At 43.2% G+C, this 24,422-nt stretch overlaps 1 protein-coding gene across 3 annotated transcripts in view; it reads right to left on the bottom strand.

The window, feature by feature from the left end:
- znf423 (zinc finger protein 423) overlaps positions 1-24,422 on the bottom strand; it is a 157,932-nt gene that overhangs the window by 92,112 nt on the left and 41,398 nt on the right. For all 3 annotated transcript variants that reach the window (XM_072386659.1, XM_072386661.1, XM_072386660.1), the window contains exon 3: positions 22,528-22,737. In XM_072386659.1, the coding sequence (XP_072242760.1) occupies positions 22,528-22,737 (210 nt within the window). The remainder of the gene's footprint in view (positions 1-22,527; positions 22,738-24,422) is intronic.

Below are 24,422 nucleotides of genomic sequence, written 5' to 3'. Positions count from 1 at the left end.
TGAGCAGACAACTCACTAACCCAGAAACCCATTCACCTGAGTCACATATGTGCACGCTCTTACATCACTCATACACACCAAAAACACAAATGTTAATGCTCATAAGAAGGCTTCTGGATGTGTCTGAAGTACCCACATCACTGCAATAATACACACAGTTATGACTGCTAAGAGATGAGTTACATTTCAAAGTATTATTACAGGTACCTTGTGAGTACTAATGGCTAATTAGTGCTTAACAAGAACCTCATATAGGTTCAAGTGTGCATTGTTCGTTTTAAATAAATTGTGTCTATATTAACTGGATGTGATTGATGTATCAACAACATTACTCACAAACACACACTAAGGTCCTCCCACATTCACCTAGGCATACGTGGGACCTATAAATAAGTGATGTAGGCAGCTGGAGAAGAACACAAACACAACAGAACACACATCAGCAAACAAACCTATTTCTCTATGTGCAGCAGAAATAAACACACGGTGTTTTTAACCCGGCAAGTCTTCCTCTTTTGGAGCAAAATAACTGCAGAAGTACAAGCTGCCAGGAGATGGAACGGAGTAGAGATGAGAGTCAGAGATCAGGAGAGAAAATTAGAGGAGAAGGAGACAGAGAGGCAATGAGGCTTCTGAAGTCCCAGGGGACAACAGTAGAGGGGGTCTTGTGCCCAAGGGAACCCCAAGAGCAAGCTGTGAGAGGCGGGTACCTCCATCTCAACGCTCCCCTTCCAATCCTTCCCTTCTGGAGAACGAAATCCTGGACAGCCCCCTACTCACAACTCCTAAACCCCCCATGAGAGGAATACATGCACACGGACACGCACACACATATAGAAGAGGAGTCCCAAGGGGCGGAGCAGAGCAGAGCAGAACACCTGGACCTGCCATTACTGACACACTCAGGGATTAGAGGCACAGACGGCAGGAGGGATGAAGAGGGAGAATGCACACTGGGATAGACAGACACACATAACATCCAGAAAGTAATATGCATAAACATACACAAGCACATGCAGGCAAACACTAATGACAAATAAGTCGAAACATGAAGGAAAAAACAAAGAGATGCACTATTTACTGCAGGAATCTGAATCCTCAGGAGACTGTTTGTGCGTTTCATTTACAAAGTAAAAACTAACTGCACAGTAATCAATTAAAGATGGCCCTGTGTGTGCATGTGTCCATCACTTTTGGTAAAGCATCCTTGAAGCCCATTTGATGATTTTACCACAAATGTGACTGAATCTAAAAGTGTATTTGGTCTTTTTTAAAATTTACCAGAAATCTCTACAGTATCGTTGGCTGACTACAAAAATAATGGACAATCAATACACGACTATTTTTTGTTGTTGCTTTTAAAAAAGCAAAACATGTGGCAATGTTTTTAGTTCTTATTTTTTTTTCCAATTTCATTTAAATTGGATGAGCATGGAAACCTGAAACCAACATGTCCCTTTCTTTGTATAACATCAAAAGAAATGCAGCACATTATGCTGTCTTTGTTGGTGAAAGAGTGCACTTACAAAAGCTTTCCAAGGTACACCTCACAGTAAATGGACTGCATTCATCTAGTCCTGCTGACCACTCAAAACACTTTACAGTACAAGCCACATCCATCCATTCACACAGCACTTCTTATTCCACATATGTAGAGCATCTCTCAGTCTCACACAGTCACACCACAAGTTGCAACACGCTGTGGGAAATGTGAGCTTCGGCATCTCCACTGAGGACTCATCAGAGGGAGGACTGGAGAAACGGGGAATCAAACAGCCAACTGGAAGGTTTTCCATTCAGCTTTGATGGAGAGATGCCATCTCTGACTGCTCATTAACAAACGTTACCATGTGTAGTGAAACCTGTCAGAGAGGACAGAGAGCTCGAGCTTTTCTACCCATTTCATCTCTGGGTGAGAGACTGAGGTCATGAAGAGATTACACTTTTATAGAGTTTCTTTGTAATACAAGAGCATGAGTGCTACACAAACATACAAAAACATGCAGTCACCTCATCTCCATCAGGACAGAGTGTGTTTTATCTAAAGAATTATTCAAGAAGACAAGATTACCACCTGAGAATCAAAAAAAGACTCATTGAGGGATGAGGTGGAGGAGTTAAAAGCACTGACGCTGGCCAAAATAGTATAGCTTGTATATTTAGACAGAATGGTGATACGTGATGTCAGTCTCTGTATTTTCGATGAGTAATAACAAACATAACCCTAATAATGATGCTAGATAAATAGAATTCTAAGCTTTACTTTTAACCATGTCAGGTGTTACTTTGTGCTTTTATGAGCTGTATTTTGACACCACTGAATCCGTACTGAGCCAATGTTATGTGATTTATTAAGAAATATGATGAAGAAATGAAACACCTGTTACTACAACTGCATGTGAAATAGAAGGAAATGATTTTACAAACATGATATCGTCTGATAAGTTTGCCTTAGACAGAGTCGGTTCACATATGCAGCCGCTGCTCTGCAGGGCGGGAAGAGCTGAAGACGAAGAGCGAGGGGCTCTTCTGAGGATGCTCTCTCACAGAAAGTAGACACAGTTCGCCCAACACTACACTGAAAACATGTTGCTTTTGCAGAATAACTCGCTGAGTTACCAACAATCAGAAGAAGTCATACTTCAGTCTTAAGTTTGCTGTATCGTCCAAAAGCATGGAAAGAAGCGATGGGGCGAGTGAGGAGAAATATACACGCTGCCAAACAGATTACACTGACATGAACTGTACTGTCTGTAAGCAACTGAGGAGGTAGAAAGAGAGGTGAGGGATACACAAAACAAAATTTAAAGAAAGAAGAAAGATACGAGAGGAGAGGAGAGGAGAGGAGAGGAGAGGAGAGGAGAGGAGAGGAGAGGAGAGGAGAGGAGAGGAGAGGAGAGGAGAGGAGAGGAGAGGAGAGGAGAGGAGAGGAGAGGAGAGGAGAGGAGAGGAGAGGAGAGGAGAGGAGAGGAGAGGAGAGGAGAGGAGAGGAGAGGAGAGGAGAGGAGAGGAGAGGAGAGGAGAGGAGAGGAGAGGAGAGGAGAGGAGAGGAGAGGAGAGGAGAGGAGAGAAAAACAGGAGTGATGGACACTGAAATAAAAGTACTGGCTGAGAAATGGATAAATAAATGTATTTTCTTAAAAATCAGACAAGAGCATGAACACAAAGTGTGTGTGTTAGTATTACAGGACACAACCAACTTCTTTTATTTCATAAACAAGTAGCTGATAGTATACTATAATACATATACTTGTGCTCGCACACGCACTAGCGTGGGTGCACAGTCAGTTCGAGAAGGAAGAATCCGAAGCATCACGATCAATGTGATGGTGGAGAAGCAGAGGTTATGAAACAAAGCGGCCCGAAGAGAGGCTCCTGTGTGAATTACAGACCTCACACTGGCTACAACAAAAAGTAGTGCTCAGAAACAGAGGGAGGGACGCACACACAGAAACAAAGGTGGATGTGGTTAGAATGAAATGTGTGTGTGAGAGAGAGAGAGAAAGAGAGAGAGAGAGAGAGAGCTGGTGACATGAAACAGATCAAAGGGGGGAGGTCGGCAGGGCAGAGAGGGAGAAAGACGGAGTGAGAGGCCAGGGGGTCCCGTAATTACAACTTACATCCGCCTAGCCCAGGTCTGAGAGTGTGTGTGTGTGTAGGCAGTCCAAGCATGGTTGTGGAATGAAGGAGGGTTTTGAGGGTAAATTGCCACGCACACACACATCACCATTTTCTTCTTCCCACTGTGACTGCTCAACGGGAAAAAAAAGAAAAACAAAGATGCATACACACACAAACACACACCAACACACACACACGCACACAAACACTGACACTGAACACACACAAACACACAGAACAACACAAACAGAGGTATGGAAAACTCAAGTTATAAGAATCAGCACACAATCCTGAGCTTTTTCCAACAAAGCGCTGCCGGTTCTGGTCCAGAGCAAAGAACCACTCATGTCAGGGACTGAGTGTGGGCTTACAGACACCAACCAGACCAAGTAAAATGTTGTGACTGCCATTTTTAAAAGTCCAGAGCCAGAGTCAGATCACAAAATCTGATGAATTCAACCATGGTTTGAACGTCATTCGTGAACTTAGAGCAGTATTTATAATCACTGCTTTCAATTAAACTTATTAATAACATTTGCAGCCATACTAAACAGTGTTGGGTGTTTTGCAGTTTGCAGCACCGTTCAAAAATAGTGTTCAGTGTTTGGAAATGTTGGTTGTTTAAGAAAGTGATGCCAAGCTGCCAGTTTGAAAGGAAAATTAGACTGTCCTCCTTATGTGATCATAAGAATACACCAGAGGGAGGGTCAAACCTTTTCTGAAGAGACATTTAAAGTGGTACTGGCTCTGTTAAACTGGCTGTTACACCTGTCCTGAACCAGCACTGGATACACAGTGGGACTGATTTTGTCTGTGATGAAGGGATGTGGATCAGAGACCATGGGCCGGCTTGTCTCTGCAGCAGAAAAGAGAATTGCTTTGAGACCCAAACTATTGCACAATATCACTGACTCCCAACACACTCACAGCTGTAGAGATGCAGCTGAAGGTATGTACACACACACACACACAAAGTCATAAAAAGAGCACAAACAAACTATTAATCACACACACAGAAAATAGAGCGATGAGAGCAGAAAGAAGAAAATGTCTGAGTGCAGGCTACTGTGTTTTCATATCTTTAAACGGGACGGGACCCCCTCTCTTCACCAGCACTAATCTCTTTTTATTCCCCTCCATCCTGTACCAATATCTCTTCATCAGCTAATTAACACCTCCACTGGTCTTCCTCCCTCTTTCTCTCTATCCCTCAGTGTCCACCTGCTTGGGAGCTCAGCTGCCAAAATTTGAGCTGTTACACCCGTAAATCCGCAGCTTTTTATTCTTACAAGGACTAACTGGCGTTTTTAGATGTGTAGGTTAGAGTACAAATATTTGAAAGGTTGGTTATTGAAAACAAACTTAAGACTCTCTCTTTCTTCTGTATAATTCAGGCACACACACCTGTGTTGCTGCTCCTCCACCTGCAGGGGATTTGTCTCCCTGAGCAAGCCTTGATTCCTCCATCTTTCCTCCATCTACATCCCACTCCCCTCCCCCCTCTGCAGAGTAGTAAGCTAAAAGCACAAGCATGCCCCAAAATTAATTTAAATAGAGGAATTAAATTAAAAGCAAAGCCTCGGGAGTTTTATTATGTACTAATGTTTGAACCATTAACTTGGATTGTATTACTAAAATGTGAATAATTAGGGACTGGTGGGGGCCATTATTACATCAGCAAAGAGGAGAAAAACACATTGTAATGGATTTGATGATACGGTCTTTGTTAAAATGAGTGAGTCCTGAATGTGGAGGTGAGTAAGCAAGATGGAAATTCACCAACCGCTGTGTACTGCCACGATGGTGAATACACTGGATGCCCAAAGCTGCTGTTTTCAGCATAGTAGAGTATGTTAAAGAGCTGAAAACTACTTCTTTCAAGAAGTAGTTATATTTTATTATAATACGTTTTTTTATCTTATTCAGAACATGCTTGGAACTGAAAGAATCTCTACCTCTACAGGCTTTACTCAAGAAGCAGGTGACATACGAGAATAATTACTGACTATCACTAATCCTGCATTACATTTGACTGCACTTCAAACCTTTGTGCTTAGCTCTGAGGAACAGGATCTTTACTGAAGTTACTTTTACACCTGTGCTGCTCCTGGAATGCAGGCAAAACATCAGGGGGTAAAATAGTTAAGTTTGTTATTGAATCTTTTCACGTAGCCTTGTTAGAGGTTACGTGAGACACATATTTAGAGTGTCTTGAGACCTCTACTGGATAGGTTTTACAACTGGATAAGTTGTAAAACCTTGATTCTATAATTAGAATTTTATAAGTATTTCAGATCTTAGCACAATGCTGTCACACAGTGAATATGCTACAGCGCAGCATTTTAATATATAACACATCTGAAGTGAAATTCTGTCCTGAACACAGTGTTTTACTATATGTCAGGTGCAGAATCAGTCTCTGTAACTGTGAGTCTTCCTTCCTTAAGAATGGCTTCTTGGCAGCCACCCTTCCATGGAGACCATTTCTGATGAGGCTTGGGCCAACAGTAGATGGATCAGCTGAAGGTCCAGATGCATCTCTCAGGTCCTGTTTCAGGTATTTGCTGGATTTTTTCCTCTTTCTTAAGGACATCACTTTCAGATCCTGTTCATCTGCTGTAGATAGTTTTTAAGGCCTGACACTTCTTCTTTTGTCCTCCACTTGTCCAGTTTCCTCAAATGTTTTAAGGACACACTGCACACCATGCTGAGATATTCCAAGTTTTCAGCTAATAGCTCTTTGGGAATCACCTTGTTGCTGCAGAAATCCTATTTTCTGTCTGTCAAACTGTGTTATCTTTGCTGTTTTTCATAGATGCAACTAAAGAAATGGGAACAAATTATGTGTCTTTGTGACAGGCTGCTGGTAACAAAGCGCCTAAAGATCCCGTTTAAAATGGCTTCTTTGCTAAGTTGTCTGTTATGTGTCGACACAACACTGGTTCATCCCTTGAGTTAGGAGCTTTTTTATGCTTGAATCATTCATAGGTCAGAGTTAAATGAGTGAAAAAACAGCCAATATCCAAAGAAAAACTTTGAAAGATCTTCAGAAAGCCTCGAGAACTATTGCTCAAGATCACTTTAAAAGATTACAGAAAGTCTGGATCATTGAAAGAAAATATAAAGGAATGAGGGCTGGAGCAGCACCTCTGCAGTTTACTGTTTTAGACTTAAACTTTACCTCTGATCCGTCCTTTTTAGTCAACAAAAGGCCCGTCTCACAGCCCCGTCTCGCTTCCCTTAACTTTTTCTCACTCAGCCTCTTTTCTATGAGCTTTAGTGTGTTCATGTGAGAGTGAGCGTGCTGCACTGCAGAATTATTAGTCTTCTTGTCATGTCTCTGATGTGAAGCCCCCCTTATCAGCCAGCGAGCAGTCAGCCCCCCGGCCCCCCTTTGCAGCTGTCACTGCAGCCCCCCCCCACCAAACAAGCTATTCTCCAAGGACGAACGCCCCAACACACACTCCAAATACCCACATACACTCAAAACACAGGCGCCTACAAATCTCTGTACACAAGAGTGAGCCGTTCTTGACTTACATTCACAAACCCACAATTTTATCTGCTTCTTTGCAGGCCACATGGCTTGGCAGCCTACAAGGGGGGAGAAATATCCTCTCACTCTAGCACCCAGAAACCCCAAATGTGCTCAACCCACCACCCATATACCCCCTAAAATCAGCCCCAGCTCCAACGGGAAAGGAAGGAAGGATGAATGGAAACACAGAATTGAAGCTATGCATCTTACTCAAGCTGAGCGCCCCCTTCAGCCACGAGCAGCAGAGCCCCTCTATTAAGAAGCAAGGCCTGAGAGAGTCAGTGAGCTGTGTGAGCATGTAGTAACAACCGAACTGAGCCGCTCTCTGAGCAGGTGAGATAAAGGAAGAAAAAAGTAGATGGGTGAAGAAGAGTGTCAGACAGTGGCAGTAACATACAGAGACAACTGACTGATGGATGGAGTGATGAAGAAAAGATGGAGGCAGCAGAGGCAGCTGCCATTCCAGAGACCCCCCCCCCCTTCTCCATCTTCTCTTCCCCTCCTTTTTTTTGTTTGTCTTGTTATGTTGTTTATTTGAGTGTCCCTTCTTGCTGCACTCCCGGCAGGCTTTGCTCCTGACTTATTTAAAAGTGTGTTTTCTATCATATTTGAAAAATGAAGAGCAGATTGGTTAATATTTCAAGACATCCCACTTGCAGGGGTGAGGCAGAGAGAGACAAAGACGGGAGGAGAGGAAAGAGGGAATGCGAAGGAGGAATCCTCTTGTTCCTTAACCCCAATACAGAGATTCATGCTGGGAGCAGAAGCATGCATGAACACACAAACACACACCCAAAAAACACACTGGTGAAAGGCCTACTTGCAAAATGTTCTCTTACAGTTCTGTACTGACACAAACACACATAAGGGGCGAAAAATCAGCAGTTTGGGATACTGACACATCTGAATTGATAATGGGTTCAGTTCATTGTAACAATTACCTACATTGTTAGATAAGTAGTCTTTCTAAAGATTGTAACTGTAACTATACAGTGATTCATTAACCCACTGGGACCTAAGGCACAATTTAAGATTACTCAGTGCTCAACCTCTATCACCCGTGATAAATGCCATATTCTTTAATTCTAATCCCACTCCACCTGATCCCTTAGCCCTTCCTGCAACTCTCACCAAGTTTCATGAAATCTAGCTCAGTAGGTTTTTGCATATTCTTCCACTATCTTGTTAAGTAACGTACACACAAACAAACAGCAATGGTCATTTACCTACACCTCGCCACTTGAATCTAGAGGAACAATTACCTGTCACAAGCACACTGTTGCAGCCTCTTTACTGCATTATCAAGACTTTAGGAACAAGATGGTGGGAACACAAAAACATCTTTGTTATTTCCCTCATGTTTCGTTTAACGTACATGCTGCATAAACAAACTGTCACAAGAAGAAGATTCAAATATCTCTACATGGAAATGTGCTCTTAATAACAGGAGCTAATACTCCAGATAACAAATAGGAAAAAAGGATTGTAATTGTTCTGCATCTGGCCTCATTTCATCCAGCAACTTACTGATAAACAAAACAGAAAAAAGTTTGTGTTGGATGCAAAAATCTTACAGCAATCATGTGTCCACAAAGGTGCCACACAGTTATATTACTTCCTTTTCAACATAGGGTACTTGCTGACACACACTTGCACAAGAAGTCTGCGTGCTCTCATGATTATGTGATAATAAAAAAAAACACACTCACACACATGCATGTGCACGCATAAACACACACTTGACAATGGCCCTCCCCTGTGACTTCCCATAGTGAAGTGAATTCCAATCAGGCAGTAAGCAGGACAGCTATTTCTAGGGACAAAGGACAGGGAGAGAAGAGAGGAGGGGTGGAAGGAGAGATGGAAAGAAGGAAGGCAGGGAGGGAACGGGGGATGGAAACAAAGGACTCTGGTAGCACCCAGGGGAGAAGGCCCGGAGCAGCTGACGTCAGTGTGTGTGTGTGTGTGTTGGGGGAAGAAGGGAGTGTGGGAGAGAGGCTGGCAGAGTTGGTCCTCTTGCCCCCCTGGGAGCTCTTGAGGCGTGGAGAGAACAGAGCAGAGCATGGCTCCCAGCCCCCACATAACCAGGGGCCCATAATGAAAGCCTGGCAAAAACAGCCGCTAACTCACTGGACAGAACAGTCCGTCAGTCAGCTGGTAAAAACTTTAGGTTTAGATATGTAAAAACAAGGTTATTGTAATAAACAAATCTGGTGCTCATTTAACTTAAGAATAAGCCAAGTTTGTCTTATTGAGCTGCCTCAGGTTATTACGTGAACTTTACATCCATTTCCATTCTTCCATACTTGCTTTCCCCTCATCCTCCTCTCCACTCCACCCCCCAACCCTCCACCCCCCACCCCTCCATCCCTAACTCTCCCTGGAGTTGTGCTTTTCTCTGACATTTGGCTGGACAAAGGCGAGTCACACCTGAGCACTGGGTTAAAACTATTATAGGCCTTCTCCCTGTGGTACACTGCCCTTTGCCACCACTGTCTGTGACTGAGACTCTGCGTGTGTGTGTGTGTGTGCGTGTGCACCTGGGTGTACCTTTGTATTTGACATACAGCGTACTGTTTGTTTTTGCATCCTTTGGTTTAAATCAATTTAAGAAGCATAGAGATAAGGTTAGGTTCATTAACAGCAACAGCGCAAAAGAAAAATGTAAAAGGACATTTCGGCTTTTTAACTTTAATTTAGGGATCAAGGATAGTGGCCATCTAGCCTTTATAACAGAGTTTTCAGGGAGACATTTTGGGAATGAGTAGGGCCAACCACTGCTACTGTAGTACCAGGCTGGTGACACTATCCATGGTGGAAAATAACTGAAAGTCACCAAATAGGTGATTACATAGGTACTCTTGCAATAATTTGGCTGTGAAGGTACCAATGTACACATGAACGTTTCAAAATTCTCAACAAGTTATCTGCTGTGATTACTCATAAAATTTAGTCTGAGCTTCATCTAAGTTACAAGTATAGAACTACTTATTGCATAACGGGAACCTCTGCCCTCGTAACTTCTCCAAAAGCGATTGATATTGGAAATATGGGTTGTAAAGGTTCCTTTTGATGTCAATAAAGACTGACTGCTGCCTAACTGCTCTTCTCAAAGGTAATTATTACTTTGAACCATGTCTCAATCAATTTTTACAAGACCTTAGCCAAAACATTATAGAGCTGCACAAAGCTGGTCAAGGCTACGGAGGTTATGGATGAAATTCAGGATTGCTGCTACTGCTGCAAAGATCTGACAATGCTGAAGGCTGAAAACCAAGAAAACAGCAAAACACTACGTGAGAATGGTGGCTGATGAAAGGACACCTGGATGGAAATTATTGGGGTATGACTCAACTCTCCGAAGAATCTCCTGGACATTCCACTGCACTTCTGTGGACAGCTGAGAGAAAAGTTCAACTTTTTGGTAAAAACATAGAAAGATGATTTTGGAGGGGGGGGGGAGGCCCGCTACACTCCAGCAGAGTAACTTTAACACTACTTTGAAGCAAGGTGGAGGGAGCACCATGGTGTGGGGCTGTTTTGCTACCTCAGAGCCTGGATAACTTGCAATAACAGGGAATTATTTGAGAATGTTGAGCAGCAGTCCAGGAAGTTGATGTTGCAACAAGGATCCCAAAGCCCACAAGAAAATTAACAAGGGAACGCTTTAAAAAGCTGAGTTCTAACATTAAACCAGCTGAGATACTGTAGCATGACCAGAAGAAGGATTTTTAAGCAAATTAAATTGTGGGAGTGGTAAAAAAAGAAACTCATCATTGAGCAATTCAAATAAGCATCTATACCTGCACTGCCAGTGGTTCAATAAAGCCTTAGTTTAGTTAAACAGTTTCTGTCTATGAATGTGACTTTAAGATCAGATCTGTAAGTAAAGTTAAAATGAACAACAGGGGCCAATACTGTTGCTAAATGGGAGGAATGCTTGCTGCTGCGAAGGAAAGTATCAAAAAGTCATAAAACTGTTTACCTGAAAGGTTCAGAGCAAAATATCCACTGCAATTAGCTCCTGACTTCAGCTAAATCTGTTGAATGAAGTGAATTACACATCCAAAGCATCAAACAGGGTGTGGGAGACATGTGAGGAAAAAAGAGACAGAAAGAGTGGAAAAACAGAGGGAGGGAGGCAAACAGGGGCTGCTTTGGGGCCAGTCGCCACAGGGTGCATGTGAGAGTGCATGTGTGTGTGTGCGTGTCTTGGGAGGGCACAGTGGGGAAGGTGGGGGGCATGGAGGAAGGGATCAGAGCTTTGGGGCCAGCTCCACAGGGAACAGAGATGATGGGGAGAGAATGGAGGGAGGTTATGGGGGAAGGGAGAGAAAGGGTGAAAGGAAGGGATGTGGTCAGTTTTGAGTTTGAGAACTCAGCAGGGAGGGACAGCATGGAGGGAGGGAGGAAAGAAGAGACTCTGTGTCCTGTGTGCTCCGAGAGGAGAAAAGAGGCGAGGTGTGCAAAATGGAGGGAGGAGGCCCGTTCCACTTGGGATGACAGAAAGAAGAAGCAGGAGAAGAAGAGACGAACAGGGAGGGAAAAATGAAAAAAGTCCCAGGTGTCAGTGGGAGGTGGGAGAAAAAAGGAAAGAAAGAGGGGGGAGAGGATCTGGGGGTCCTGGTTGTTGGCAGGGGTGCAGGAATCCAAGGGAATGGCCTGTTCCTCATTATCCAGACACCCCCCACATATACTCGCAGATGAAGGAGGCCCCCACATGGCCCCATGACGACTCTATCCTGACCCGTCCGCACACGCACAAAAAAAGATAAATACACACACGCATGTGGATCTATATAAATACTGAACACAAACACACACAAACTTTGGTCTACCTTCATGCTCAGGTACCTGCTGATTTATAAAGCTATATTACCCAAAGCAACACAAAACACACCAATAATGCACGAATATACACGTACAACCCACAACATTTAACTAAAATATAAAAAAAGAAACGCAGATACTGGGAAATTTCATCCAGATTGGTTGTAATGCTAATGATGAGGACAACCAGCTCTGTAACGTAGTTAATGTAAAGAACACTTTATGGTTTCCACATCTGTTAGACCGGCTGTGTGTGTGCGGGTCTAAAACAAAGAAATCCTGTCATCCGCAGACCACTTGTTTAACGCCCTCATGCAAGTTTGGGCCCACAGTAACTGTACAGACTGTAAGACGTCCACTGCATGCGAGAATGAACAGAACCGCATGAGCATCAACAAGTATGGCATCCAGACGGATGGAGACAGAAGTTTGAAGTGGCCTGAATCAAACAGATACTTTTGTTACGCTTATAATATCAGGGAGAGCAGACGTTTTTATAATATTAGAAGTTATAGGTTTCAGAACGAGAACACAAAGACGATGAGTCTCACTGTGGCTGTTGTACTGAGGCTTTCACTCTGTACCGAACTCGTCTGCCAGCTAGGTGTGCAGAAACGATCTAGTTGTCACTAACTGGGTAATCCAACTACAAAGTTAAACTTACAGCTCATTCTCTTCTCCAACTACTGTCTGAACAGAATCTGCATGTGTTCAGTTTCCTCAAGGTGCCCCATGAGATATGATTAATTCCTAATCTATTTAGCTAAATCAAGACCAAATTCTGTTCTCACTCATGTGTATGATGATGTCATACTCAAGAAACCAAAACTTACATTTCAAATGTATTTTTCTTTGTAAATAACTGACTTGCCCACACATTTAAAGAACACCTGTTAAATATGGTCTGAACAGGTGAGTTTCTGTTTGATATGCATTAAAATACAGTGGGTTCTTCCTTTGCCTATGCGCCAACTTTCCACCGTTTCATTCAATTCTGCTCAGTATTTCACAGACAAATGCTTCTGCATCTGCTCCCAATGCCTGCAAGGTGCCCAGAGATCATCAGCCCTCCACCACCGTGCTTGACAGCTGGTATGAGGTGTTTGTGCTGATATGCTGTGTTTGGTTTCCTCCAAACGTGCTGCTGTGCATTAAGACCAAACATCTCCACTTTGGTCTAGTCTGTCCAAAGGACATTGTTCCAGAAGTCTTGTGCTTTGTTCAGATGCAGCTTTGCAAACCTAAGCTGTGCTGCCATGTTCTTTTTAGAGAGAAGAGGCTTTCTCCTGCAGCCCTTCCAAACAAGCCATCCTTGTTCAGTCTTTTTCTAACTGTGCTGTCATGAACTTTAACCTTTAACATGCTAACTGAGGCCTGTAGAGTCTGAGATGTAGCTCTTGGCTTTTTCACCTTGGTGTGAACTTGCTGGGACGTCCACTCCTGGGAAGATTGACAGCTGTCCTGAATGTTTTCCGTTTGTGAATAATGACTCTATAATGATGAGCTGTTCTCATGATTAAAACACAAATATTACCATAAGCAACACTTCATTTGCAGGACAAGTGCAGGACCTTCTGGCTGTCCTCTCAACACAAAAAGCAAAAATCATTAAGTATCCAAACCTGAGCAGTCTGACTGGGGAGATCAAACAATTATTTATTCATAAATATGTAAATGGTTATTTCTATAATCCTGCTGTGTAAATATTTGATCAATGCACACAAACACACAGAAAAGCAGCAAACCCTTTGGCTGATGGAATTCTAATGAATGTTTGGAAACACAGGCCATCATCTGTGTTTCTCTGCCTTACACAGTGAGCAAAATAACACACATACATGGCAATGGACTGTGGATTTAAGCTTCTATATGCACACACATGTGGATATACTTCATAAAACAGACAAATATTTACTCTCAGCGAGATCTACCCACAGACACACAAGGACATAAAGAGAGATGAGATGAGAGAGAAAAGAAGGCGAGAACAAGGAAGTTACATTTTTAATCAAGTTCTTCTTTTCCTCTGAGCAAAGTAGGGCTGAATACAAGGGGGTTAGCTGGTGCCAACAAACACACACTTTCACGTGTCCTTTGGCAAATTCTTCTTTTTCACTCTTGCATTAAGAAAGTAAAAAGGGAAGAGAGTCAAAGTAGGAGGGGAAGGAGGAAGAAGAGGCGGAGGAGGGGGAAAAGGGGGAAAAGAAGGGAAGAAAAGAAAGAGGAGAAGAGAGAAAACGTCCCTGCAGAGTCTTTCTCCCTTCCTGGAGCGAGCGCGGGCCCCTGCAGCGCCGCCTGTGTAATTTCCAGTGGCAGTGAATACAGGTATTAATAAAAGCCCCATGGGGAAGAGCACACAATATAACCCTACATTTTCAGGCATTATGAAAGGACGCCCCCAGGGGTCCACGGGCTCAAATTTCTGAGATGCAGGCATTGTAAAAAGACGCCCCCGGGGGAGGACCCCGCAATAGAAATCTGCTGAATTCAAAGCATTTCCAGAGCCCTGGTGGGAGCCATTACTCCCACCGGAGGGGAAGAGGTTTTTTTTTTACCTCTCCTCTCTGCTTCCAAACACTCTCCCCTTTTTTTACCAAACATGTGTTGCTGACATGTTGACAGATTGCTCAGTGAGGTGTTTAGGTGCATGCACAAGGCACGTCTGCTGAGACACGAGCTCCATCCCTCCTCCCTCCTTCACTCTCCCTCCTTTCCTCGCCAGTTCCCAAGTTCCATCCCTCCCTCCGACTGCAAACCTCTCAGCGCGCCCAAAACTGCTCCCATCCATATTTCATAAAGGAGAAAGTAGGCTGAAAGAGAGGGAGACAGGGAGAGGATGGAAAGAGTTTAGGCAAGGGGGAGAGAGGAAAGGAGAGTGGTGGGGGAAAGTAGGGGGGAGGAAAAGAAGAAGATAAAGAGAGACAAAGCGGGATCAAGGGAGGGGAACAGGAGGAGGAGAGGACAGATAAAGAGAAATAGAGCGATGTAGAGACTGGGAGAACTCTGCAGTGAAAAATGAACCCTGTGATGAAAAATGACTTCACAACAACCCTTCTCCGTCTCACCCCCTCTCCCTCTCTCTGCATGTTGTACTCCCCCCTCCTCTTCTTCTGCTGCTCCCCCTCTCCTCTGGTGCCGGGCTCCTGCTCTCTCCCTGGAAAACCTGAGCGGCAGCCAGCTGTGTGTGTGTCTGTGTGTGTGTGTGTGTGTGTGTGTGCGTGTGTGTGTGTGTGTGTGTGTGTGCGTGTGTCTGTGTGTGTGTGTGTGCGTGTGTGTGTGTGTGTGTGTGTGTGTGTGTGTGTGTGTGTGTGTGTGTGTGTGCGCTGTGCACTTGTATGTATGCCAAGGGCTTAGCACAGGAATCTTCAGGCCACCCCCGGGTACAGACACACAGAGGGAGGGAAGGGAGGTGGGAGAGATGAGGGAGGGAGGTGTGGAAAAGGGAGAGAGAGAGAGGGAAGAGGGGTGCATGGCAATGAAGAGGGCATGAGAAGGGGAGCAAAGAGGATGGAAGCCAGCAGGGAAAAAAAATTAAATGAATCAAACTACCAAGAGCATGATATTTATTTTGTCAATTAACAACAGCTACCAAACACAGTAAGTGTCAAAAGTGAGTGCATGAGGCTGTCTGTAATTTTGCTTCAGATTACACCCCTCCTACTTCTGCCTCTCTAGTAGAAAGTGATCTGTGGTTTTAATAAGAGTCTTGGCCTCACAGGACTCAGCTGCTATCCTGACGACAGACACAGCGAGGTGTGTGTACTGTGTGTGTATTTGTGACAGCGGGTTGCGACAGACGGTAAGAGCTTAGCTGTGGGGAGACGTCCCACAGGAGGCAAACCAGTCACCCAAGGGCCCCTGCACAAACAGATGCACTCTCCTCCCTGCTCCATGTTCTGCTCCTCTTCCTCCTCCCGTTCTTTCACCTCCGCTCTGCACATCTTAAGTTTTGCCTCCACTTTCCATCCCTCCTCTTCACCCCTCTTCCTCCCCCATTATACCTTCTTTTCCTCCCTCGCTCCCTTCCTTGTCTCCCGCTCCTCCCAGCTCAACAGGCTCTCTGGTAATCTCCTCTCCCCCGCTGAGAGGAAAAAGAGTAGACGAGAGTGCAGCTGTATGTGCTCAATTAACACAGACCTCACAGATACCTTTGGAAAGAATATGAACAGTATCCACTCTCTTCCTGCACGTACATGCACACAAATACACAACTTTCCACCCACACCATCTAAGAAGCAGCTAGCTGGGTTAATGACTTGCTATTTGTCACTGACAGCAGCGGTTTCCGCCCCCCTGCTTTGACTGACAGCTCTTGGTGCTTACCTTCTCATCACTTCTACTTCTCCCAGTGGTTTCTACTGCCATCTTTAACAATTTCTTGCCCTCTCTCGCTTCTCATCCACACCTAGTGTGAGCGCGTGGACACTTTAACAAGCGTGTATATGTGCTCAGCAGCTATTATATTTAACAAAATGGTCAGCGGCAGCACAAAAACAGTGCCTTTCTGAATGTTTTAATCTTCACATTGACCCAACCTTGGAAGGTTAGAACCGTTAGACAGCTTTTGGGTTTTCCCTGATGGGATGTGCGTGTCGCTGTGTGCGTTCATATGGCAGAGCAGGGCCAGAGAATGTTCTCCATTTGATCTGTGGGAGGTTTTTCTCCGCTCCTCCTCTCCTCGGGGAGCCTATGCTCCACATTCTGACTCCTACTGAGACCCATCAACACTCTCCTGACTCACACTCTCGGTCTGTCTCTCTCACATATCCTGTGCACACACAGGATACAGACCCACACGTACTAAAAGAAGTAGACATGCATCACATATTACACACTGCACAGTATGCACCGCATCAAGAGCTGAGCTGAGTGGAGCCACGTGGAACAGTTCAGGGTATCAGGCGACACCGTAATGAAAACAAAACAATGAGATGTGTGTACAGTGGAAATACAGCTGCTTGATGAAGAAATCTAACATAAACATAAGTGTTACTACTGATTACAACAACAGTATGACAGCTGTTTGTGAGCTGACTAGATAAAACAACATAATCACAGAGTACAGGAAGTATATCAGTGTAACACACATGCTGAATATGTCACCCACAATTCCAACACGGCCGTCACACACTGGCATAAAGATGCAGCGGTACAGAATAACAATGGTCTTATAACAGAAGCATGTAATCTCCTTCACACACACACAGCCAGCTGAGCTCTCAGACTCATGCACATTAACGTGGCATTACATTAACCAGATGTGCGAGATCTGTGGGTATGTGCGTGTTTGAGTGGGCACACACACATTTATGTGTCATTGATCTGCACCACTACATGTAAGTGTTTGTGTGTGTTTGTCCAATTTCCATTCAAATTAATGGTCCCTCTTTACAGGCCTTCTGCTAGAGTGGCACTGAATTACTTGGTGCTTCACTCTCGCACCTGGGACCCATTCAATGTTACAGCAGCAGCTAGCAGCTAACCTGGGACCCATTTGCTACAACAGTATAGTTAGCATTACAGACACCAGCTCTTTCCGTGCAGAGAACTCTGCATTAACTAACATCGCTCTCGAGCCACCACCTGGGACTCAGATCTCATCAGACTTTGTCCACTAAATAATCATTGACAAAGCTGCCAACATGTGTGCAGGATGATGACATTTCACGTCACAGATATTCAAAGATGGATAAAATCTATCCAATTATTTCCTCCTGGTGTTAAACAGGATTCACACGTACGCCTTTCAGGCACCAACAGTCTCACTTCTCATTCACGTTGAATGAGTTTATGTCTGGTGTAGCAGAACAGAACTCTGGGGCTATTGATTTGCTTTCCTAGCGTGGCTTAAGATGGAAAGTTTGTATCTGTTCAGCTTTTTCACACCGTAGCGAAGGTGCACTCCAATCAGATCTCCTGGTTAATTGTTTGTCTTCCGAGCGTCAGGCCCGCTCACCATTGAGTATTAAAATCTATCCGTGGGAATCCTCCCTTAAAGGTGGACATCATGCTTCTTCTTCTATTCTTTTTACAATGTTTTTTGTTCACGTTATTTCAAATCTACCAGAGACCTCCTGAAATATTTTGCTGTGGACACTCTTATTCTCACCTCCCAACAACAGATTCAAGTTTTCAACACATGGATTCTAAAATCTGAAGATCGAAAACAAAAGCTGGGGTTTTTGTTCCTTCGTAGGTTAGCGGTTTGTTTTCACAACCCTCACATGAGTAAGCAAAAGTTTCCCCGAAGACTTGGAGCCGGTTCTTATAGAGACAAGAGCTAAAACAGCTTGCTTCAGGACGTGCATCATCAGCTAATGCAAGATAAATAAGGATTTCTTTAAAACAGAGCCACTGTGAAGGTTATATCTTCCTTCAGACCTGCACTGCTTTCCATCAGTCTGACTGCAACTACCTCCCTGGTGCTTCTCTGCAACATTTCATTACATAATTCTAAGTCAGACCATGTGCAGCTAATGTCTCACCTGTTTGTCTGTTTATAAATCAATATTTAGTTTTGTCTAACAGAGTGCTTCATATTTGTTAGCTTGATCTTTTTTTGCAAAACATCATGATATTATTATTACAAACTTTAACTCCAGTGAAGCCTTCCAAAGTTTGTGTATCGGTGTGGATTCTAACATCTCAAACAGCTGTGACTTCAGCTACACTTTTACTGAGTGCACATGGGCAAAATATGGCTATGGACCATCTCAATCCAGGCTGCAAAGTCCAACAACCCGAGAAACTCAACAAGAGTTGATACTGCTTCACTGCTGGTCGAAAAAGGCCTCAGTTTGTCTTTTCATTGTGAATGCAGAAGCAGATTTGGGATGACAGCTTAAAAAAATTTGACTCTGAATGTGCACTTTAACCAAAGATGAGCCTCTAATCCTTCTCCCACTAAAGTCTGTTCAAAGGCATCATGTTTGATATACCAAACATATGTCTTTATGTCAGGAGACAGTTTTTAACCAAGAATGCCAACCATACTACAATATTTAACCAAGGTGAAGAAGAAGAAAACGTCTTCCAACTCAATTCAGAGGCAGAATATTTTTACGAAGCAGTCGACCATCCATGTGTCATTCAGAGCATATTTCCTAAATTATTTTTTATACACTATGATGAAGAATGAGGAACATTAAAAGAAAAATGACTGATACCATTGCTTTAATGGACTGATGAAGACATTAACGTAACGTACGTATAAAAAAGGTTTGTGTGTCTAACTGTGGATATAAAGATAAGTGCAACAGTGTATAATCTCAGTGCAATATATTTCCACAAGTATCAAAAAACCAACATGATGAACACAATCTCAGCTATGATTTTAGGTTATTAGAGCCTTTGGAATTAAAACGATCATCTTCAAACCATTTGTTGAACAAGTCAGCTCAGCTTTCACTTTACTTTAACATGCTGCATGTTACTTTTGTATTTCAGGTGTGTAACTTGATCATGTTGCACAAATCAAACTGGTCATTATACGAAGCTTATAGTTATATATCCAACTATAAAGCAACTCTGGAATAACTGCAGGCCTTTCAATATGCTGCAACCAAGTCGGCTTGAATAATAATACCGCAGCAGAGTCCTCACTCTGCACTTTGCTGCAGGATGTCCACTCAAAAGGAAAAGTTATGAGAACAACATATCTAATTTGTAATCCATTGAGAGTGGACAGTGTTTCCAGATGAACAGAAGTGAAGCCCTTTACTTGTCCTGGCTTGATGGGGATGCTGCCGCCATAAATATTTTATTTTAAAACCATCGGTACCTCATCTTTTGACAATGACAACAGATTGAGGAAACTTTGGGTTTTGGCTCAAATTTTGGACCATTTTTAGATCAAAACTTGCTCTTTGAGTTTTTGATGTAATATTAAAGTTCTAGCAGGAAGAAAAATGAGTTATTGATTTACTTTTTACGCGGTGATAGAAAGCTAACTGCGGGATAACATCACAGCCAGCTACTTCTTGTAAAATGGCCCCATCAGTCACCCCCAACCAAGATGGCTGATGTCTTAGTGTTTGGTTTGTGATCAGGGACAAATGTCAAAGTACAAAATGCATGAACACATTAGCTCTCTCAGGCAGATCCAGATTGGCGAGCGTTTATCCCCAATAGCCTTTGTGTTTCATGCGTGTTCGTGTGTGTGCATGCCATGTCCTGACTCTCTGGGGTCTCCACAGAATTTAAGAGGATTCTCTATTCTGTGCGTTTTCATTTAGCGTTCACCTCTGTAATTACCAGTGTGCAGTTGTCCCACTACCAGCTTCACATCCACGTGCACTCTTCTGCACACAGTGACACCAACCAACACAAATATAAACACAAGCACACAAAATCTTAAATGCAAGTGCACATAGACCCTGCAGAGCCGTGGGATTACTCTGCAATCTCAACCACTCTTTCTCCTGGGAAAAACATGTTTTATCATTTCATTTCTTCTGCGCTCCCTCTCAGCCTCAGCTCCCTCCCTCGGCTTTCTCGCACAGCAACATGTAGGCCTCAACAGACTCCTCTGCTGAAATCACAGGCCACATCCTGCGCTTTGACAGCAGCCCTGTGCTTTTGGCTGTGTGATGCTGTCTGAGTGTGTGTCTGACTGTGACACAACAGAGACAAGTATAGCACCGTGTGTTCCATCATGGGTCAGGACAATAAATAAAGACATTCATGGATTTTTACATTTAGAAAAAAAAAAAGTGTAGTACAGTACACCCTCTTCAATTTCCAAGCTTTTACGTATTAAGATATAATCTAAATCACTTGGTACTTATCAGGTCTTTAATTGAGGTAAATACAACCTCAAATTAACAACACGTGGCGTATTACACTGCATCATTATTTACTGAACAAATACTAAGATAAAATTCAGAAGCAGTGTGTGAAAAACTAAGTGAACCCCATGATCCAGCAGCTTGTAGCAGCAGCTTCAGCAGCAGTGAGCTGCAGTAATGGTTTCCTGTGTGACGTTATCAGTCTCTCTTATGGTTGTGGAGGAATCTTGGCCCACTCTTCTTTCCAGCGTTGCTTCAGCTCATTGAGGTTTGCAGCATTGGTTTCTGCACAGCTCTCTTAAGGTCCCACCACAGCATTTCAGTCAGGCTGAGGTCTGGACTCTGACTGGACCATTGCAACACCTTGATTCTTTTCTTTTTCACACATTCTGTTGTAGATCTGCTGCTGTGTTTGGGATCATTGTCCTGTTGATGAGCCAGTTTCAGCCCAGCTTTAGCTGTGGGACAGATGGCCTCACATTTGACTCTAGAATACTTTGGTATCCAGAGGAGTTCATGGTGGACTCAATGACTGCAAGGTGCCCAGGTCCTGTGGCTGCAGAACAAGCCCAGATCATCAGCCCTCCACCACCGTGCTTGACAGCTGGTATGAGGTGTTTGTGCTGATATGCTGTGTTTGGTTTCCTCCAAACGTGCTGCTGTGCATTAAGACCAAACATCTCCACTTTGGTCTGGTCTGTCCAAAGGACATTGTTCCAGAAGTCTTGTGCTTTGTTCAGATGCAGCTTTGCAAACCTAAGCTGTGCTGCCATGTTCTTTTTAAAGAGAAGAGGCTTTCTCCTGCAGCCCTTCAAAACAAGCCATCCTTGTTCAGTCTTTTTCTAACTGTGCTGTCATAAACTTTGACATTTAACATGTTAACTGAGGCAGAAAATGCATAAAACGTGCTGTTCTTTCTTCATAATTCTACACTCAGTCTACAGTCAGTTCAGCCCATCGAGTGGAACAAGTTCTGTAGCATTCGTATGCACTGGTGTTATTATTCAAGTTGTCTCAGTTGCAACTCTCCAACTTTAATGTGAGGCCAAGCAAAGGATGTGAATCTCTGCTTGGATTGGATGTCAAGCCAGTGGGTGAATAAGATTTTGCTTAGGCAGGGGTCTTACCATCTACATTACACCGTCTCTGGAAACACTATCTTTACTAGTTTAAACAAAGCCCTTCCCTACCCCTCCCTAATTCTTCATCCCTCTATCAAAAGTAAACACACACACACACACATACGCCATGAAGAAACTGCCTTGCAGTAGCAAGAAAGAGAGTGTGCGTTGGCTTGTTAAGGGAGCGTTTGGATTAATCTGTAGGAACCAGATGCCCCTGCCGCGTTCCTTTCAGCCACTCCATTAATTACACAAGTACTAATAACGGCCTTTGTGTGTGTCCCTGTGGAACATATGGGTATTACTGATTCCAATAGCTATAGGTATTCAGAACAGGGGAGGGGCTGTGTCACCCAGGAAATTGTAACAGCGTCAATTCTACATGATGCAACTAATCTGAAAACATGTCATCCTTTCCACTTTAAAACATGCAGAGAGTTTAATTAAAAATGTGTTCATGTGTTGAACAAATGATGATGAGTAATTAGGACCTTGTTGATGAGGTATAAACAACCAAAGTTATATCCATAACATTCATCTGATGACAGAAATTCAACTGCTCTGTACGAAAACACAAAACCATGTGAAGCTACAGAAGAAAGCACAAATACAATGAGATTAAAAAGCTCACCAGCTGGACAGTGGTTGGTTCTGTGTTCAGTGAGATCAGCCAAACACTCAAAGTCCTGCTGACAGTTGTCACAGGTGAAGATGGACTCGTCATCCAGGTCATCGTCGTGATCTCGCTCATCACGGTCATCGTGCTCTTCGTGTTCTCCATCCTCGGCACCTGCCCTGTGACCGTCTTTGGGCTCTGCCTCTCTGTCAGCAGCAGGGACTTCTGAGAACACACAAAACACACTCATTTACTAGTGCGCCAGTATATCAGCTGTAAGATCGAGAGAAAGATCATCATATTATGCACTGGGTGTGCATCTGGTATCTAGCATAAAAAAAAGATCTGGGTCACATTAATTCATGGTAAGTTAGTCATTTCTGCAATCTTTTCACTTTTACCTGAACAATGACAAGTGCTAATGTCTTTACCAGCTGTGTGTAACCAGTGATGAGTCCTGCTCGACCGTCACTGGTTGTCTGATTTATCACGTTTGATGTGATGTGTGTGAATGTGTGTGTCCTGGTAGCAGACAGAGTGTGAGAGGAGACCAGTGGAGGGCTGTTTAAGCCCAATCCTCAGTGCTCCATTGTGTTTCTGTTTTCACACCTTATTATCACATTATAAACGCTGAGGATTCAATAGGACTGACACTGAAGACACTTTGGCTTGAGAAAGGAAAGGAAAGGAAAGGAAAGGAAAGGAAAGGAAAGGAAAGGAAAGGAGTAAGATAAAGTGATTGAGAAATATGGAGCGGGAGGAGAATAACAAAATAGGTCAGTATAACACAATTATTTCACTGGACTGACTATGCAGTTAAATAAGAATATACATTCAAAAGCCTGGTTAAGTTAAGTCTCTGCTTTTACATTTCAAGTGTGGCCAGTACAGAGAAGTCAATAATCTCCATTTCTTTTAATTAAAACCACAAAACTTTAATGAGTCCAATTACAGGTCAAAAGAATTTAAGCTCTGCTGTTCTGTCCATTCGGAGCTTCAGACGTCATTTTGTGAACATAAGAGATGGAGAAGACCCTTCTTTTGAATCAGGTTCTATTTCTAGCACTTTAATCATTTTGTTTTTAGAAAAAGGGTGACCATCAAAATCAAGCTGCAAATACAAATTAATTTGAGGGATTACAATTCCTTTATGACATTACGACGACACCACATAGTGACATTAGTGAGTTCAAACAGGTGGACTGGAATTAGATTAGATTCATTTGATTAGTGATGAGGCCTTTAGAGGCTGTCCAAAAAGTGAATGAAAAACAGTAAATGGACTGTATCTATACAGCTCTGTTCTAGTCTAGTTGACCACTCCCACACTCATATAGCAGTTCTTACAGGCTACACAGCTTAGCGTCCATCCAATGGACGTATCAGAGCCAAGGACGCCCAAGGACACATTGACACGCGTTTCAAGGAGGCTGGTGATCGGACAACCGACCGTTCGACTGTCAGATGACTGAGCTACAGCTCTCTGTAAGGTGGAGAAAGGTCTGAAAGGTAATTACTGTGGACCTTTTTTCAATTTTTAATTTAAACCTAGAGTATATAACTGCATTTTTAATATCGTTGATGCACATTAGCTTATTCTGTGCTTTTAATGAACTTTTAATTGCTGAACCTAAAGGCAGGATATATTTTACTGTAGTGACTTTGCGTCATAATTACTACCCATTACCTTTTTACGGTCGTTTTTTGTCTAACTAAATGATAGTTAGACAAAGAATGCCTCAGTATTATTTTCTTTTATTTATCGCCTCCCTTCACAAATGTTCCTGGTTCAAATCTCAACCGGTGCCTTTTGGCGTGGAATTTCTCCATCTTACTCCCACAGTCCAAATAAACACACACATGTTTGTGCTCTACTACACAACAAATCATATGTACTTCTTACATAATGC

The sequence above is a fragment of the Leuresthes tenuis genome, unplaced genomic scaffold (genome assembly GCF_036924035.1).
Source record: "Leuresthes tenuis unplaced genomic scaffold, fLeuTen1.0.hap1 SCAF_5, whole genome shotgun sequence".
NCBI classification, from domain to species: domain Eukaryota; kingdom Metazoa; phylum Chordata; class Actinopteri; order Atheriniformes; family Atherinopsidae; genus Leuresthes; species Leuresthes tenuis.
Note: the sequence above shows the minus strand (reverse complement) of the source record. Positions and strands in the feature narration are given on the sequence as shown.